Source organism: Podarcis filfolensis (genome assembly GCF_964270895.1).
Source record: "Podarcis filfolensis genome assembly, chromosome: 3".
Taxonomy (NCBI): domain Eukaryota; kingdom Metazoa; phylum Chordata; class Lepidosauria; order Squamata; family Lacertidae; genus Podarcis; species Podarcis filfolensis.
This window is the reverse complement of record NC_139606.1, coordinates 30,081,896-30,100,331: the sequence shown is the minus strand read 5'-3', so window position 1 is coordinate 30,100,331 and position 18,436 is coordinate 30,081,896. Positions and strand designations below refer to the sequence as shown.

General features: G+C 42.4%; 1 protein-coding gene across 2 annotated transcripts in view; it reads right to left on the bottom strand.

Moving 5' to 3' along the window:
- TAF1B (TATA-box binding protein associated factor, RNA polymerase I subunit B) overlaps positions 1 to 18,101 on the bottom strand; it is a 36,301-nt gene extending 18,200 nt beyond the window's left edge. For both annotated transcript variants that reach the window (XM_083608062.1, XM_083608063.1), the window contains exons 1-8: positions 17,946 to 18,101; positions 16,339 to 16,437; positions 15,840 to 15,927; positions 14,580 to 14,677; positions 13,425 to 13,523; positions 10,704 to 10,839; positions 6,677 to 6,830; positions 3,822 to 3,921 (exon numbers count right to left, since the gene is read on the bottom strand). In XM_083608062.1, the coding sequence (XP_083464188.1) occupies positions 3,822 to 3,921; positions 6,677 to 6,830; positions 10,704 to 10,839; positions 13,425 to 13,523; positions 14,580 to 14,677; positions 15,840 to 15,927; positions 16,339 to 16,437; positions 17,946 to 17,963 (792 nt within the window). In that variant the 5' untranslated portion in view covers positions 17,964 to 18,101. The remainder of the gene's footprint in view (positions 1 to 3,821; positions 3,922 to 6,676; positions 6,831 to 10,703; positions 10,840 to 13,424; positions 13,524 to 14,579; positions 14,678 to 15,839; positions 15,928 to 16,338; positions 16,438 to 17,945) is intronic.
- Between the last annotated feature and the right edge of the window lie 335 nt (positions 18,102 to 18,436).

Sequence of the window (18,436 nt, the reverse complement as noted above, 5' to 3'; positions counted from 1 at the left end):
GGTTTAACCTACAGCGCCACCCGCATCCCATAGGATTATTCATCATGGATTACACTTCATGGCAGAAAAGAGCGTTCACTGGATAGTCCTGTGAGGCAGATCTGCTTGAATAACACAATTAAGCTTGCATATACAGGGTGAGTCTTCTAAAAGAGGCTCCATGGAACATGTGTACTCTGTATCCATGGGGCCTCTTCTAAAGGACTCACCCTGTATATATAGGGAATCATATAAAGCCACACCCGTTGACACACTCATTCAGCTTCTCTCTCACTCACAAATATTAAAAGATAATGGCAGAAAGCAAAATTAGCTTGAATTTGACCAACATTTCAGTAAGCCTATCTTCCTTCTCTGTTAAGCAATACTTCAGCAGGTAAGGACAAGCCAGAGTTTCTGTTACACAACAGCAGATTCCCGTGATACACCTGATTACAATAAATGTCAGAAATGAACTTCCTCCTCAGCTCTTTTTAAAGAGCCTCACCCTTGCTTATTGTCATTTCTGAAGCTGTTTCAAGAGAGAAAATAAAATGCTACTTATGTATGGCACCTGTTAATTTCATTAACTCCAAACCGATTAAAAAAAGAGAGAGATTGAATAGAAGAGGTTCAGGTCCCCAAATCCTAACCAGAAAGACAAGGAAGCTGCTATTTTGGACACGAAAGAAGGAAGGGTTTATTGAGAACTCAAATGCTTCATCTTGTTAAGTCTCAAATAGGCAGAACAGGTAAAATAGGACAGATCAAAAAATATATATCCATCCTTCAAAGCTTCATTATCCTTCTGGTAAAATGAAAGCCAGATGCAGCATATTTGAGAAAAATTAACCATGATTTGAACACACATGCACACACACACCCCTACCTGACACAGAAAATCCTGTTTGCCTGTCCATAACCACCACCTTTACTCACTTGGCTCACTAAAGCATCTCTGCCCAATTACAAGGAATAACTGGCATGAAATCAGGTTGTGTCATTGAGTCCAATGCAGGTAGGAATCAGAGGCAATCCATGGAAAGGACAGGTGGCAAGTGTATTTCCAGTAGACAACCCAGATACTGGCAATGTGGTCCAAAATGCTCTCCATGGCCAAGAGTGAAACAAGAACCTGCTTGGAAGCAAAGCCTTACTTCCTTGTGAACAAGGACCTAGTTATGTCAGTGTGGACTGGAAGCAGGGTACTACAGGAAAGGAATACAGTTTTGAGGAATGCCTATAAGTTCAGGAGAGAGAGGCGAAGAGGAAGGATCTCCTGAACTTCTCTCTAGAACCAAGAGCAGCAGAGAAATGAGGTCCATGGGCAATAGCGAAGTCTTTTCTTCCTCCTGAAGCCTCAGGCAACTGGTTGTAGTAGTCAGAAAGGAGAGTGTACAGCCACACACACATTTATGAACCCAGTGAATTTTGGAACTAACACAGTTAACTAACCCACAGCACTAGAGCAAAACACAGTTTTGTGCTTTGTGAATGACTCTACCATAAGTCTTTTCACTCTGGTATTAAATGGCTGTCTTCAGATCTTCCATCTCCTTCCAATACCATCACTGGAAGCTTTTATTCAGTGAGGTGGCCGGTGCTGAATGCCACCAAGGAAGAATTTGTAATCAGAAATGAAAGGGTGAGGCACACTGAGGAGATGACTACTAATTACCATGCTGTCCCAACTTCTCCATTTCCCAAACAACACCTGGAGAACATTTAAGGAAGCAGTATCAAATGCTTTTAATCTTTTGCTGCGCAGTTTCTAGCCTACGGTTCCAGCACCTCAAGGCGTAAACACAGATGAAGGGAATCGTTTTCAAGACACAGTTTCACCAGGAACTTTAAGATGGATATGCCACATGAAGTATATGAAACATCTGAAAAATGATTAAATAATAATAATAATAATAATAATTTTTTAAAAAACCTTTATGCTCACAGTATTTACAAGATTCTAATACAGAAGAAAAATATTCATGGAAATTCTATGGCAGTAGACCAAACAAGGAAAGAGCTATTATCGTATGAAAATGGTAAGATTTATTACTTGTATGCAAACATTTAGAACGGATTAGAATATGCCCAACAATCTATATAGTAAGGTAGGGGAGGTCAACCCTTTGGGGCTAGTGGGCATATGTAGCATTTTGAGGATGTGCTATATGTGCCAGTCGTGAAACAGCTGCTGTGGGGGGTGGGAAGGCGTAATATGAAATAGTCACCACTTCCAGAAGAGACAAAAAAGGAACAGGAGAAAATGATGTAGGTGTTCTCTCCCATCAACAGGGAAAAGGCCCTTATACTAACAACCACCACACTTGTGTACCTCTCCTCCACTTGGAATGGATGGATATCCAGTCCTGGTATCCAGTGAAATGTGGACATGTTTAAGGAGGTGTGCGCAGTGTAGGAGCAACCAAGTCACTGCAAATGTCAGCTGACCAAGAAGAGCAAGCAGCCTCTTGTACATTGTGGATTTTTGCGGGGATGTTTACTGAGACCTATCCCACAGGGGATAGGGGCTGCTTCCAGTATATTAAAAGAACTGTATATGAATCTCACAAACTACAAGTAATTGTCACAAAGCTGAACCAAACATTTAGCTAGCTTGAACTTACTTGCAGATAGCTTGAAACAATGAACATACAGAGAGCCGCAGAATTTATAGATAAGCGCCCATCAGAATTTATAATCCAAATGTAAATTATAAAAATAAGTATAGCAATCATTTTTACTAGGCCAAGTTATGTTGGGAGAACAGAAAGGAGTATCTCCCAATAAACAAAGGATTTTCCCCTCAGGTGGAATATGGGGGGTGTCTCAATTCACGCCCACAGGCTGAGCAACGCTGCCTGCCCCCATAAAATATGTTTTTGCCCCAGTAAAGCCACAGAATCAGAAGCCTTGGTGGAAAGAGAAGCTGGGATTGGCTAGAGACAATTAGCTGCCTGAGGTTAAGGACAACATGGCACCCCCATTTTGCTAGCTGACAAAACCAGCAGGCGAACTTTTTGGGTTCAACTTCAAGTCTTCTCTGTGATGGTGACTCACTCTTGCAAGTTTGCACCTGCTCTGTATATCTCCCGAGTGAAAAAGGCACCTCTGCACATCTTAAACACGCATTCTTGCTGTTCACAACTATTCACAACAATGCAACGTGGTGCTGACAAATCTGAAGTACTATGGGAACGGCAGTGCTCCAAAACACAACTATGCAAACTAAGTAGGAGTAGTGGCATAGTAGCTATGGCAGAACAGTAGATGTATTTAAGGAGAGCTATGGTGCAGGATGTAAAACAGCTGTGGGGAAACCTCTTGCTAGAAAAGAAATTTATTCCCTACTGGAAGGGGGGGAGGACCCTGTTTTAACCAGAAGTTTCAATGTAAAACCCTTCTCACTAATGGAGAAAGCCCCTCTGAATCAGCTGATCGGTGCTGGCAGTATTCATTCAAAGGAGGAATGTTTTGAAAAACCATCTCTCCAACTTAAAATGCTCCCCATTTTATATGGCTGCAATGCAAAAAAAGAGAAAAGAAGGAGAAGGAGAAAAGAAGAAGAAGAAGAAGAAGAAGAAGAAGAAGAAGAAGAAGAAGAAGAAGAAGAAGAAGAAAGAGCTGACTACCACAGATTAAATAACCGGTGAGAGCACTGGGGGGAATAGCAGAAAGTAATAACAGACATTAGACAATGCCTGGGAGGAACCAGTGAGGCTAAAGAGCATTTCCAGAAATTGTAAGATCAGTAAGAAAAATCTACTTTTAATTCATCAGAGCCACCATACATGTATGTAATGGGTAAACATTTTCACAGAAGGTGGATGAATGAAGGTCACCTTTACATGGAAGATCTTGCAGTCCGTCCCATATACCTTCATCTCCTCTGGGAAATCTTTATAAGCATTCAAGTAAGGGATGTGGCCATCCATTACCAGCCTAAATGAAAGGAGTAGAAGTAAAATCAAGATGTACATACTGATTTTAGTTCAAAACGCATGACAAGACATACATACAAAGCTAAAACGTAACAGCTGAGTGAAATCACGAATCCCTGCTAAATATTACATTTAAAATATATTTAATTAATGAGAGCAAAAGTAGAAACCCATCCATATTGCACTGTTAAACAGTGGTGTGCAATTATTGGAAGTGGGCACGTCTATGCAGAAATATCAATCAGTGCAAAAAGAAGGGGATGCTTGGAAGAAACAGCCCTTTGGTTAACTCTGACAATTGCAGACTTCTATTCTTCTAGTCAATTAGTAAACAGGAATTTTGAAAAGCCTACACTTCCCAAGCTAAAAAAGCAGTTTTTAGATCTTCATAAATTGATTAGCTTGTAAAAACACGAGGAAGGGCCGGGAGGGGGCAGATGAGAGGGTGCATGTTGTGAATGTCGAGCCAAGCCAAAGTCCACAACTAGGCTTGTAATGCCTAAGAAATTGCAAAACTGGGGGAGTTAATTTTTGATCTCCCACTTTTAAAAAAAATATTTGCCACTGCTAGTTAGGAGTTGAAAATCACAGAATGTATGACAAAAAGTAGCCAGCCACAACTTTGAAAGCCATGTTACCAGCCAAGTGCATATGGCCTCTGTGAGGGAGAAGTTTGTTTTGCTGGGCAGGTTTGGTCACCGAGTGTTTTCTTTTTCTTTTTCCCTGCCAGCTAACGGTTAGCGAACGGCAGCTTCTGATTGGCCGGGGTTCCAGGAGAGGGAGTTGAAAAGGAGAGGTTTTTGGAGAGACAGGTTTTAGGTTGGGAGATAGGGGGTGAGAGGAGAGAGAGTTGGTTCTGGGTAGAAACATCCACTCTGAGGAATATATCAAAAGCTAGAGAAAGGAGTCTCTGAGCTTAGTGTGAAGGACAGTGTGTGGTGTCCTGTGATAATAACAGGCCAGGAATTAACTGGGAGGCTGAGGCTGAGCCAGGAGAAGTAGAAGCTGGAAAGATAAAGTCTACTTAGGACTCATTCCGGTCAGGAGGGGAGAGATTCTTCTAGAACAAGCATGGCCAAACTTGGCCCTCCAGCTGTTTTGGGACTACAATTCCCATCATCCCTGACCACTGGTCCTGTTAGCTAGGGATAATGGGAGTTGTAGTCCCAAAACAGCTGGAGGGCCAAGTTTGGCCATGTCTGTTCCAGAAAGAGAAGTCTCCCAAACCAGTTAAGAGGGGTGTAGTGATCCCTTGGGTCTGTTATGTGGAGTACCTCAAGAGTAGGTTTATCAAAGGGGGTGTGTAACTGACAGGAAGTACCACCTTGTTTAAGAACCAAAGTATTAAGCAGCAACAACTGTGCAACAACTGAGAAAGAACTGAAGTGAAATAACTGGAAATAAGCTGAGCATTTACCCTTTAGTCTAAAAACCTGTAACATCTACCTGAAGCGTAGAAACTGAACATAAGCCAACTGAAGTTTAAAAGAAGCTGTGCTTGATTAGGAGCCCATAACACCAGTTAGATTTAGTATAAATATTATTAGGTGAATGGTTATCTGAAATAACCTTATAATCTGAAGTATCCTTTTGTTTTATCCACTTTGTGTCATAAACTTCCTTTGTTTAACAAAATCTTTCTTGTTTATTTGATCAAATCCTGCATGAGACTCCAAATCATTAAGTTTTCCCTCATACAAGTCCCCCCCACTAGATAATCTGGGGTAATTTGTAGAGATTTGTGTAACTGGTGTACTGTGAGGTGGTCACACTATATTTAAGTGAGGGCTGGCCCAACGGCACCAGGGGGAAAAGTGCTGTTGCGTTGTCACAGCCTCCAAGTTAATCTATTCCACTGGTCTTCAACTTGTGGGTCAGGGCCCACTGTGTAGGGATGGGGAACCTCCGGCCCTCCAGATGTTTTTGTACTCCCAACTCCCATCAGTCCCAGCCAGTACAGCCAACAATCAGGGAAGTCCAACAATATTTGGCCTATCCTAATTCAGCATGTGTGTATATGTATACGAATGTGTGTATATATGTGTGTGTGTAGATAGACAGACAGACATGTGGATTCCTAAATCCATAGTTAGGCTAATGGTGGTCCCAGCTTGAAAAGGTTGAAGAGTGTCCATCTTGTGACATGCTCCCCATCTAAACTCCACATGCATACTTCTCCGGATTCCTTTTGTAAGCAGCGAAAACACTGTTATTCTGATGGCTATTTAGGCACTAGTGAATGCTGCTGTTTCAGTTGGTTTCAGCTAGTTTCACTTTAATTTTTTGTACTAGTCGAATTATATTGTTGTACTGACTGCATCATGAAATGTTGAGAACAGTTGTCTGGTGAAATGTGAGTTTTGTTTTGTTTTTTAAAGCAGGGCTTTTTTCCAGCCAGAACTCACTGGAACTCAGTTCCAGCACCTCTCAGGTGGGTGCCACTGCCATTCTAAGAGAATGAGGGAAGTGAGTTCCAGTTCCTCTTTTTCTAGGAAAGTAGCACTGTAAAAAAGCAAATCTTCTTATTCACAACTGACCTAGAATAATAATAATAATAAATAAATTTTATTTATATCCCGCCCTCCCCAGCCGAAGCCGGGCTCAGGGTGGCTAACAACAAGAAAATATTTCAAGAAAAGTGATAAAGCTATTTAGTTAATCATATTTTATTCTACCTAAATACAAAAAGCTACAGTTAAAGGCAGAATGGAAAGTAGGCTTTAAAAACAAAATACTTTATTAGATACTGTTCTTACCTTAAGAGATGTGATAATGTAATTGATTCCCTCAACCAGAGCAATGCCAAATAGCAGAAAGCCAGGGTCATCGGCATTGACATTCTAATCTCTCCTTTCTTCATTTTCTGTAAATATGAACCAGCATCCACTGATCCAGACCAGAGAGATTTTCCTGTGGAAATAATTCAAGCACGGTAAAAGGAAGCTAACCCAAACTACAGAGTATACTGGATCAATATACAAAGGAGGTTGTACCTGACCAAGTCAGACCCAAAATAAACCCATTGAACTCAACAGACTTTAGTTGTTACTAACCTATCCATTGACTCCAATGGGTCTACACTGAGTTTGACATGGATGGTTGAGTACAACTCATTGATAAAAAGGAACTGAAAACCTATCATAACATACTTCGTTCCAAGACCAAGTGGTAGCTCAGTTAGCTTGATAACATTCTGCCACAAGCAGAGGACAGACATATACAATGCTCAAGCAACTGAGCCAAACTATGCAATGCAGCAGAAGGGTTTTAATTCTCTTTAAATCCTATGCAAGTGAAAACTTAGTAATGTGTCTGGATTGGGGAGGGGGGTTGTTTTCAAATCTTAATAGCAAATCTCATCTCACATCAATAAATGCATTTTCCTAACTAAACAGATGGGAAATGGAGAATGAAAGAATAAAGACAGCTGCCGAAACCACAAATTAGAGCTTGGCTCAAAAGGTGTGTGCGAGCTCTACAAAAGATTTCCCTTCTCAGCATAGCCAGGAGGATAGCAAGGGAAATGACGTAATCTTTAAAGCTTTAAAACAAATTATTACGTGCAAAGGCAGCTTCACTTAAAGTACAACTGTTCTATACAAGTAAACCTTGTTCTTGGCTAAAAATAAAGCAGAAAAGTGGACCAACTAGAAAGAATTGACACAAGCTTTCTTACAAAGAGGAAAACCTCAAAAAAAGATCACTTCACACCAATGTGTGCAGAAGTGATACAGGAAAATTCAGCCAATGAAATACTGTAAGCCTGCAACTTATGCAGGGGTTACGTTCCAGGGATCGTGCCTAAAGCCAAAATTGTGTATAGTCAAAACCCATTGGGTTCAATGGCTGTCCCCTTTTCACCCATTTTTATTAAAAAAAATTGCTACACACATAAAGCTGAATTTACACAAGTTAAATGCATGTAAATTGCAGGCTTGCTGAATGACAATTTAACGACGAAAAAAAGGGAAGAGAAAAAAACTTTAATTGCTTCTGCCTTTTGGAGACAAAGCATAAAAAGATTGTAAATCAGTAGCTATCATTCCCAGAGACTCAGATTTTATACTGCTAATGGGGCAGGTGGGGGGCAGTATTCTACATGCAGGTCACACACAGAATCATAGAACTGTAGCATTGGAGGGGGCCATTAGGGCCGTCAAGTCCAACCCCATGCAATGCAGGAATCTTTCACCCAACGTGGGGCCCAAACCCACAACCCTGAAATTAAGAATCTTGTCCTCTGCCAACTGAGCTATCCCAGCTCTATACACCCACGTATCTTTATACAGCTCGGGACGATGAATCATTCTCATAATGCCGTATAAACTCCTTATGAAAACAAAAAGGAATATCTAAACAGCAAAGAAACATGTAACAAGTTAGGTTGCATAATAAGAAAAAGTAAAAGACTGCAAAGTTCAAAAATTCATGAAGGTGTTTTATAACAAAACATAAAAATCAAATAGTCTCTAGTTTAAGACAAATGAACATGAAGTATATGCTTATTTGCAAAGTAATTGGAAGATGTAACTCCAAAATAAAATACCAATGTGGAAAAAACAGAGGTGAAGAAAGCATTCATAGTTTTGTGGCCTATTATTTCTAAGCCCTTTTGAAAATTATTATATGAGCACAAGGAGATACATGGGATAATATTCTCCCCCTTTTATTTTCAAAACAACCCTACAAGATAGGTTGGGCTAAGAAATTTTAAAAGGCCAAAGGCGATCCATAGGGAATCCACAATTTTAATCCAACACTCTTAATAAGAAAGCCATGCTAACTTTCTATTTTTGGAGAGCTTACTCAACCCCAAATATGAATAATAACAACAACATTCATAACAATAATAGTATCACACCAGTGGCAGCCTGTTCACATAAATGACTTGCAATTAAGGTTTTAGAGAAAAATCACATGCAGGCATGTTACAATGCCAACAGCGTTTGTGTGTGTGCTCGTTTCCCCCCAAATCTAGCACTAAAGATTATGTACTATTCACATTTCCTATAAGACAGTATGGACAGTGATTTGTTAAAATTACTAATAACAGCAGCTCCACCGCACTGAGTATCATTTTGCCTTTACTGCCTCTGAACAAAGCGAATGAAAATAGTTACTAAGAAAACACCCTCTACTGCATGGCTTCTAAAAGCTTAGAAGAAAACACAAGAGCTGCTTTGAATGTCTATTGTGTATATGTGAGTCACAGCACAAAAAGCATGAACCTCAGGTAATCCTTTCAGTCATCAGTTTCGCCTTTTTCATGTATAGACTGTGTCTCAAGAGCACTGATGATAGAAACTCTACTGCTTATTCCATATTCAGTCTGATTTACAATAATCCTTGTGTTCTATTCGTAGCCATCCTGTTAACACAGCAGCTTTGCATTTTATTTGTTCTGGATTATGCAGGGCATATTAGGCAGTCAGCATTAAACCTAACTCAACATACAATTTAAGACATGTCATAACAGCCTACGAATTTAATAGGCTTCCCAAACAAAGTCTATATACTGCACCAAATGGAGGGTTTCAACCAGCCAGCTTGGAGAACAATGACCTGGCAGTCAGTAGATATAAACATCTAAAAACCCCAAGCATCACATAATGCCTAATTGTTACAGAAACAGATTTTAAGCTCCCATTTGTCAGCCGCTAAGCAATATGGTGAAAATATGCCATTCCTGAGTTTGAGGAATCCTTTTTGATTCCCGTCCCATTACTACTCACCTACAAAAAATTATTTTACAACATAGATACTCTTAAAATAATGTCTTAAAAGCACACTCTACAAGCAAGCAAGATCACACAATGCTGGGACGTTGTTAGGATTTGCAAGATAGAACACTTTCTGGGTTTGTCACCTCATCAATTTCCATTTGTGAATACTACAGATTAGCTATAAATGACCAAGCTAAATAACGATAAAAGCACAGCAAACCAGTCTTCTTTAAAGGACACATATTTTCACTCGTTCCACACACAAAAAAGTGTACATTATGCCCCCAGATGTCACCATAACCAAAAAATGGCACTCTAAAATTTCCCCCAGTTCTTACAGACCCAACCCCCCTCATCTGAACTGTACAAAATATTCAGCCTTTGTACTGCTTTTCCATACGCCTTGCAACCACTTACCGTAATCCACTTAAACAAGATTCCCCTTACTCTTGAAAATTTAACTTTACAAATCTGGACATGCTGTTGAGGACACATAGCACTACAACACTTTCAGACTTTTCACCGAGGCTGAGGCTGGAATTTCTTAATTACTATGATTAAAATACAAACATTCTAAGTGTGCTACATACAGAAGACTAGCAAACTGCGTGGGAATTAGGTTCCAGGGATAGTGTGTAAATACAAAATTGTGTATAGCCAGAATAACCCTGAAGACGGCATGTGGATCAGGCACTCTCTGGAAGGCTCCCCGCAAGATCCTGGAGAACCCCATAAGACATCATAAAGGCCTCCAGAGCCTACACGAGATCTTCCCAGAGCCCAGTAAGCAAGTTTGAGAGATTAAAAGGTCTTCCTTCACCGCAAAAGCCTGGTGTGGAAAGAGCTTTTAAGCTCTCCACCTTGGATGCATCTAATTTGTGCCATCGCAGCTGGCTGGCAGCCCAGAGCATAAAGCTGTGGTCATGGAAATTAAATGCACGCAAGTTGCTAGTCCACTGTATGTTAGTCATTAAGATACAGCTTTTAAGCACCCCAGAGTAGCCAGAGGATAAAATGTTTTCATTTCTAAACTAACTGTTCAAGGTACGTTTAGTCTTACCTGATAAATTGCTAGTAGAAGAAAAACCTCCCATGCTAGATTCGGATACCACATCTGTATCACTTGCAGAGGAAGCCAAGCCAAGAATTCTAGTAATTTCTAGCTCTCTGTCGACGTCAGTATCCGAGTCGCACGTCTGTTTTCAAAATAAAACAGTGGTGTAAGACTCCCAACGTCACAGCTCTAAACCATGGCACGGTTACATTTTCAAAAGGAATTCCCTCTTCCTTAAAACAGTTTTATCAGAAAAATATTCTGCTGCAGTCAGTAATGATCACCAGGTTTCAATAAAAGAGATAAATATGTGGTTATAAGTTAGTTTGCAAAGTAAAACAGCAATCTTTAAATACTGTATTTTTCACCCTATAGGATCCCATAAGGCGCACCTAGTTTTTTGGGGGGGAAATAAAGGGAAAAAATTTTACTTTCCCCCCAGGCGCGGGGCTGGGGCGGGGGAAGCCCGAGCTTCCCCTGACCCCAGCAGCCAGAACAGGCAACTCTCCGCAAGCCGTGGGAGCCCGGCGCCGGGCTCCCGCGCCTTGCGGAGAGCTGCGCGAAGCCTGGGCGCGCTGAGCTCAGCGCGCCCAGCCTTCGGCATGCAGGCAACTCTCTGCAAGCCGCAGGAGCCCAGCGCCAGGCTCCCGCGCCTTGCAGAGAGCCGCGCAAAGTCTGGGCGCGCTGAGCTCAGTGCGCCCAGCCTTCGGCATGCAGGCAACTCTCCGCAAGCGGGCTTCCGCGGCTTGTGGAGATCTGCGCGAAGCCTGGAGAGTGAGAGGGGTCGGTGCGCACCGACCCCTCTCGCTCTCCAGGCTTCAGCGAAAGCCTGCATTCGCCCCATAGGACGCACACACATTTCCCCTTCATTTTTGGAGGGGGAAAAGTGCGTCCTATGGGGCGAAAAATACGGTACATGTAACAGTGTAAATATTTTTAAAATTATGTATATTGCATACAGACAAACTACACTGGGTGGAGGCAGAAATGCCTTCCTCTTTTTAAAACTCGCAACTTGCAGGGATTGTGTGTAAAGCCAAAATCGTGTATCGTCAGAACAATCCTGGAACAGACCTTGTGTGAACATCCCTACCTCTCTGATAGCCCCAAAAGAGCCTCCCGAAGCTTTTAAGCTCTCCGCCTTCTGTGCATTTAATTTGTGCAATCGCAGCTGCCTGCCACATACAGCTACAATAGCGCAAGTTAAATGCGCGCAAGTTGCATGCTGACTGTACTAGCAAATAATCTGCTACAAAAGTCATTCCTAGCAAGTCTTGCTCATACCAATAGATCCAAAACCAATCAATGTAAGCCATCTCCACAGTTTTCTTGAAACATTAAGCCCACACCATATTCACAAGGATAAGCAATATGCATATAATTATATGCTTAAGTCACTGGCCTGATTCAGATAACATTTTCCCCCCAGTTACAGGAGGTGGCAACAGGCCTCAATATCACATATGCCTTCTTCCACTGTCACTGAGATGGATCTGATAATAAATTTACCCTTAAAGATCTGTCAGCCTGGGCCAATTCTAGGTAAAAAGATGGGTTTGAGAATTGTTATCTCTGTTTTATATAATTATAAAATGAAATAATAAAAAAGCTTTACAAAGAAGGGGGTGTTGAGAACAATCTGGTTTCAGATCAAACAAGCACAGTGCCGGATCATATCTTACTTTCCATGTGGAAGACAGCATGCACAGAATCCCAAAGCCCACTCACATTCCCTGCAATGGGCGTGAAAACACCATCCAAACAAAGCCACTAAGTATAATTTATTTTGTATCTTTGCTCGCATTTTCAGCATGTCTTCTGAAAACATAGCATATTTGGTTCCACCTGCTGGCTTTAATCGCCCTCTCAATGACAGTTTTTTTAAAAAAAAACCTGAACTTTTTACTAGCTTTACATTCACATTCAATAGCAAAATATTTACAGCCAATGGCAATCTGAAGTAAACATTTTTCAATGCTAAATATATCCCACTGTTAGGATAAAATAAACTTTTCACCAGAGGATTAAGGTATGTTTTATCTGTCTTCATCCATGTGTCAGTGAAGAGCAAGACGTATCTAGAAAAGCAATGTGTTAAGGCAGAGGTTTTCAACCTTTTTGAGTCCATGGTTCCCTTGACCAACTACATTTTTTCTGCGGCACCCCTGTGGAGCCCAGGAGCCCAGTTATGTCACCCCTTGCCTGCAGAGCTGGCAGCTTCTCACCCTTTTTCAAACACCGTCCCTTGTGGAGTGTTCCTTCAGCCTCTCCTCTCTTCTCCCCTCTCCTTGGGAGTCCTCCACACTCCCTGGTCTCTGAGCTGCCCCCCCCCCGGCCCCAAAGAGAGGTGCCTCCCTGAGGCACCCTTTGCCTGTGACACTCATAGCTAGGGCTGCTGCAATAAAAGCTGTGCAAGCCTTTGGGAGGCAGAGACACAAGAGAGCATCAGAGGAGGGAGGAAAGGAAGGAGGGACATAGGCCAGTGTTGCCCACAGCACCCCTGCCCATCATTCAAGGCACCCCAGGGTGCCACGGCACGCTGGTTGAAAACCACTGTGTTAAGGAATTCTGGCTCCCAGCAAAACAAGGTCCTCTTAAAGGGTTTTGAGCACTGCCATAATGTAGGTTTTTAGTTATAAGATAGGTTGCCTAAGTTTCCATAAATGCTATTGGACCACATGGGCATGGAAAAGACAGCTAATCACCCCTTCCTAATTTTGCACTTACTGTCGAGATATCGCGCACAACTTCACGACGGGGCTTGTCACAATAAGCCTGCTGGCTCTTCTGAAGGTAAATTCTCCAGAACTTCCACAAAATGTCATCCTGATAAGAACAAAAAAAGTTATTCACCATGTTTGTATATGTTTATGTGCATGCAAAACATGTGGGCCTGTGTCCCTGCTCACTTTGCTGCTAACCAAGCCCCCACATTAACTCCCTAGAGCTGCACCTTCCCACCCCATGCAACTAATAAGCTCCCTTTTCAGCTTCCCAATCTCATTTCACTCTTCTATTCTGCAGCCCTATTTTGCAGCCTTTTTCATGCCTATGTCCACGCTTACTCCTCCCCTGCTTTTTTTGCAATCCTCCCGTTGCACACAGACCACCTCTATGGTAACCTCCTGCACCTTCCTCCCCCCCCACACACATTGCAACTCCTAAGCAGCCTTTTCACCCTCCACACTATTATGATGACGCTACTCCTTTCTATTTTGCTGCCCCCTTTGTACACCTGCTTTCATCCTAACCCTCCTTCCCGTGGCTCCTTTTGCAAACCCCATTTGCACCTTCATCACTTTTTTCTCCCTCCTCCTTCCTTTTCTCAGCTCCCACCCCTACTTCCATGCCTCCTCCTTCTGGGAAACAAGTGCATTTTCATTAAGCAGCACATAGATTATGTGCAGTGGTTCTAAGCTGCATAACTGTCCATTGAATTTCATAATTCACTGCCAGGCATTCCCTGGAATGGCTGCAATCACACTTAAGTCACAGTTTACAATGGTGAGCCACAATGAATCTTGGGCCTGCACACACACCCTGTCCCTTTCTGGAACAGCTATAAGGAGATTGATAACTTCTATTTCCGCTTTAGCTTTAACCACAGTTTAGCATGCTGCTGGTGCTGCCTGAACCCTCAGCTATGGCTAATCTAAACTGTAGTTTGTTGAAACAAGGATGCTTCTTAACTCATAATTTGAAGTTGTTTGGTTTCAACATACCATAGATTAACCAGATTGTCATGGTTTGGACATCACAGCAAAGTTCTGTATTCCTCCCCGTGGCTGTGCCAGAGGCTCACTGTGGTTTATCATCTTAAAACTAAGCCATAATTTAGCATTTCGTGAGATGGGACCACTGCACCAAGTAGGCCAAATGTACCTTGAACTGTGAAGAAACTCCTAAAGCCTGCAGTGCGTCGGCTTGCTTCGAGAGAATGAATTGAAAGCCTTCACAAATATACCATTCCCAGCTGCTTTCTAAAAGAAAAATGAGTGTCATGACTAATAGCTTGTTAATAGCCAAAATTATACCAATAAGGCATTTTAGGCTATGATCCTAAACACACTTACGAGGGAGTAAGATTTGATCATTGAACTTTTGATGTACAGTCATACCTCGGGTTAAAGTTGCTTCAGGTTGAGTGTTTTCAGGTTGCGCTCTGTGGTGACCTGGAAGGTTTCAGAGCTCACGCATGCGCAGACGCTCAAAGTAACGTCACGCGCATGTGCAGAAGCAACGAATCATGACACGCGCACGCACAGACGCGGGTTGCGTTCTGCTCAGGATGTGAATGGGGCTCCGGAACAGATCCCATTCGCATCCAGAGGTACCACTGTACTATTAATAGTCTGTCCCCATCTACAGTCTAGCTGTAATATTTTGTGTCAGCTGTGTGTCAGCATTTTACTGATCAAATAACGTACACTAGAAAGTGTTAACAGTCGACTTAAAAGTGATATTTGTGCTGTAATCTATCTGGAAGCAATGTTGGGGGAACATATTTATATCCAAAAGCTATGGAGAAGTCATAGCTGATTAGCATATTTTGCCAGACAGTAGTGTTAAGTGTTAAGTTAGTGCCTGGCGTGCTCTGGTCCATGGGGTCATGAAGAGTTGGACACGACTAAACGACTAAACAACAACAACAAAGTGTTAAGAAACTGAGATATGAAAGCTAGGAGCTAAATGGCACCTTAAACCTAGGTTATGGATACCACAATAGAATGTCTATGCACTTTTTTATAACAAGAATACAAAGCTGAAAATGAACGAACTGCAGCTAAAATATTATGTTCATTTTTCACATGGTCTAGTCCTTCCCCTGCCCACCGCCCTAATATTCTTAAGAGGGTCTCTTCTCCAGTCTTCAGAGAGTAGCTGGAAGTGGGGAAGCAGAAAAAGGTCCACTCTGCAGTTTTAGTCTGAAATCTCAGGTGCAGTACTGTGCCCAGAGCTCAGAAATTGCTCCCACTAATGAAATTCCCTGTAGTGCAATGCGCCTAGAACAATGGGAGTTTCGAATACTGCCAGACAGCATTTTTTATGTTTATACATTCATGAAGATATTAGGCCAAAGGTTGGGGAATATAAATGTTTCATGTTTTTTTACAGCACATTTTCTTTTTTTGGCCAACATACCAAGTTTTTTCTTCTTTTTTAAGCCTCTAGAGATGGACTGTGCCCTGGCGTTTGTAGTAGCATCACCAGTTATAACTTCTCTAGTCCTCTGCAAGACAGTTTTGAAAACATATAAGGTTAACAACAAACCACAAAAAAATCCAGAAGCCTTCTTGTCCTTTTAAACATGTATTGCAATGGAACAACAGAGATCATTTTGGGTGAGCAGGCTTCTATTTGCAAAGCTACCATGGATGTAGACTTACAAGAATCCACAACACTATCACAATGCTCTTCTGGATTCCTGGACTACATGGATAAATTTTTGGATGAGGGCATGCATCCACTTCCAGAGCCACTATGTGATTAGTTGCAGATAATAAAAAATGAACCAAGGCCACAATATTTAATACAGGTCCCGGTGAATATATTTAATTTTTAATGAAGGTTTACACTTAAAAACTGAAGGGAATTTGGGAGTGTAAAAAAAAAAAAGTGAGACTGAGAATTGCTTACTTACTTCTATAACATTGTGGCATGATCTGCAGTAAAATTTTCCTTCTTCAGTAAGTCCCCAATTGATGTCAGAACACTGTACACAAGGTTCATTGTAGTCTCTCTATTTCAAAAAAAAGGAAAAAATTGAATGTAAATAGCAGCAGTCTGTTCTTTCCAAGAGGTACACAGTCCTTTCATGGCCATAACATTTATTTCAATATACCACAGTAAAGTATCTTATCCATCGAAGAAGAATAAGATTGCATCTTCTTAAATATTATTTACAGCCCAACCCTATGTATGTTTACTTGCTCCACTGTGTTCATTAGAGTCTAAGCAAATGTGCAGAAGACGGTACACAGTAACCCAGGTTGCAATCCTATGCACATTTAAAACTCAGTGAATGCAGTGGGCCCTACTTCCATGTAAGTGTGACTTGGTTTGCGCTGTTGAGACACCTGATTTAACTTCAACAAATAGGACTTCATGAGCTAAACACTTCTGTTGCACGACCTACCCCTTTACTCAATATAAAAACGGTAAAGGACCCTGGGATGGTTAAGTCCAGTCAAAGGTGAGTATGAGGTTGCGGCGCTCATCTCGCTTTTCAGGCCATGGGAGCCAGCGTTTGTCCACAGACAGCTTTCCAGGTCGTGTGGCCAGTGTGACTAAACTGCTTCTGGCACGACGGAAAGAAGAGCGCATGGAAAGGCCGTTTACCTTCCCGCCGCAACGGTACCTATTTATCTACTCGCACGGGTGTGCTCTCGAACTGCTAGGTTGGCAGAAGCTCAATAGAAGAGTGTATAGAACAACAGCACTACGCTGGGAACCTTAACACTTGAATAAATACAGTATTTCATCCTTCGAAGAAATGGCTGTGTATCTCCCCCAACCAGGGCCGGATTTAGGTTTGATGAGGCCCTAAGCTACTGAAGGTAATGGGGCCCTTTCTATGTCCAGCTGTCCTTTGTCAACAACAAACTGTCGCTGTTTTTTGTGTTGAATGTATGCTATATGGTAATTTATGGGCACCCTATATATTGAATTGAGCAAACCAGTGATATTTTAGGGAGCAGGCAAGCAGGCGGGGCCCATTACTTACAACATAGGAGCCTACACAACGCAAAACACTGTATGTAGGTTTTATTTTATTTGTTTTTTTATCTTATATTTTGGAAATGTACATCCAGGTGTTTTTTTCTTTTGAATTTCTTCAGGGCCCCCAAGAGAGTGGGGCCCTAAGCTATAGCTTGTTTAGCTTAAACGTAAATCCGGCACTGCCCCCCAACCCACATCCTCCAGACCCTCTTTTGGTTTTGGTTTTTTTAAACAGCCGCAGGGAAGGCGTCATTCAACAGAGGAAGCTTTCCCCAGTCTGGTGCAGGAGGAGATGGCAGCTTAACCTGTTGAACTGTACAGCCTGCTGGAAAAGAAATGGGAACCCTAAACCTCTCCCACTTTACCCAAAGGGCTTATTACTACTCTCGCCCCAAACAGGTTGTCCTGTCTGCATCCCTCGTGTTACTCAAGCCCAGGGCTTCCTGCCTGCCCCACATCCCAACCCTCTGTCATTCTCAGGGGCAGCTGCAGGGACCCTTCCCCTTCTTCTTTGCGCCCCAACCTCACCGCGTCCTCTTCCTCCATGGCGCGCGGAGCGATCACCGCCACTGCGCCGTAGTAGCAACCATCCTGCCGCCGCCGCCGCCGCCGCCGAGCTCACCGAAACAGCAGCCGGCCGGGAAACGAAGCCTCCATCCTTTTCGTTCCGGGGATGCCGCTTGCGCACATTTCCCCCTTCCTCTGCTCTAGCAAGGGAAAAGCAAAGCAAAAAAGAAGCAGCAAAGAGGCTCGAAATGCACGGCGACGGGGTTTCTGTTTCCCCTCCTCCCACCAACCCTTCTCTTTTTTGCTAAAAGGAAATCCCTGAGCGAAATGCAGACAGTGTGTGTGTTTTGCTTTACGCATGGACTACGTCCCTGAATCTGCTTCCTCCATGCGCCTATAATAAGTGAAGGGAGCTGCAGCCTCTGAGCGCGTGCAAACTGCCTTTCCTCTGCAGCCCGCGCCTGATTCTAGCCTCGCTTACCCAGACCTTATTCTTTTAAATTAAGTGCGTA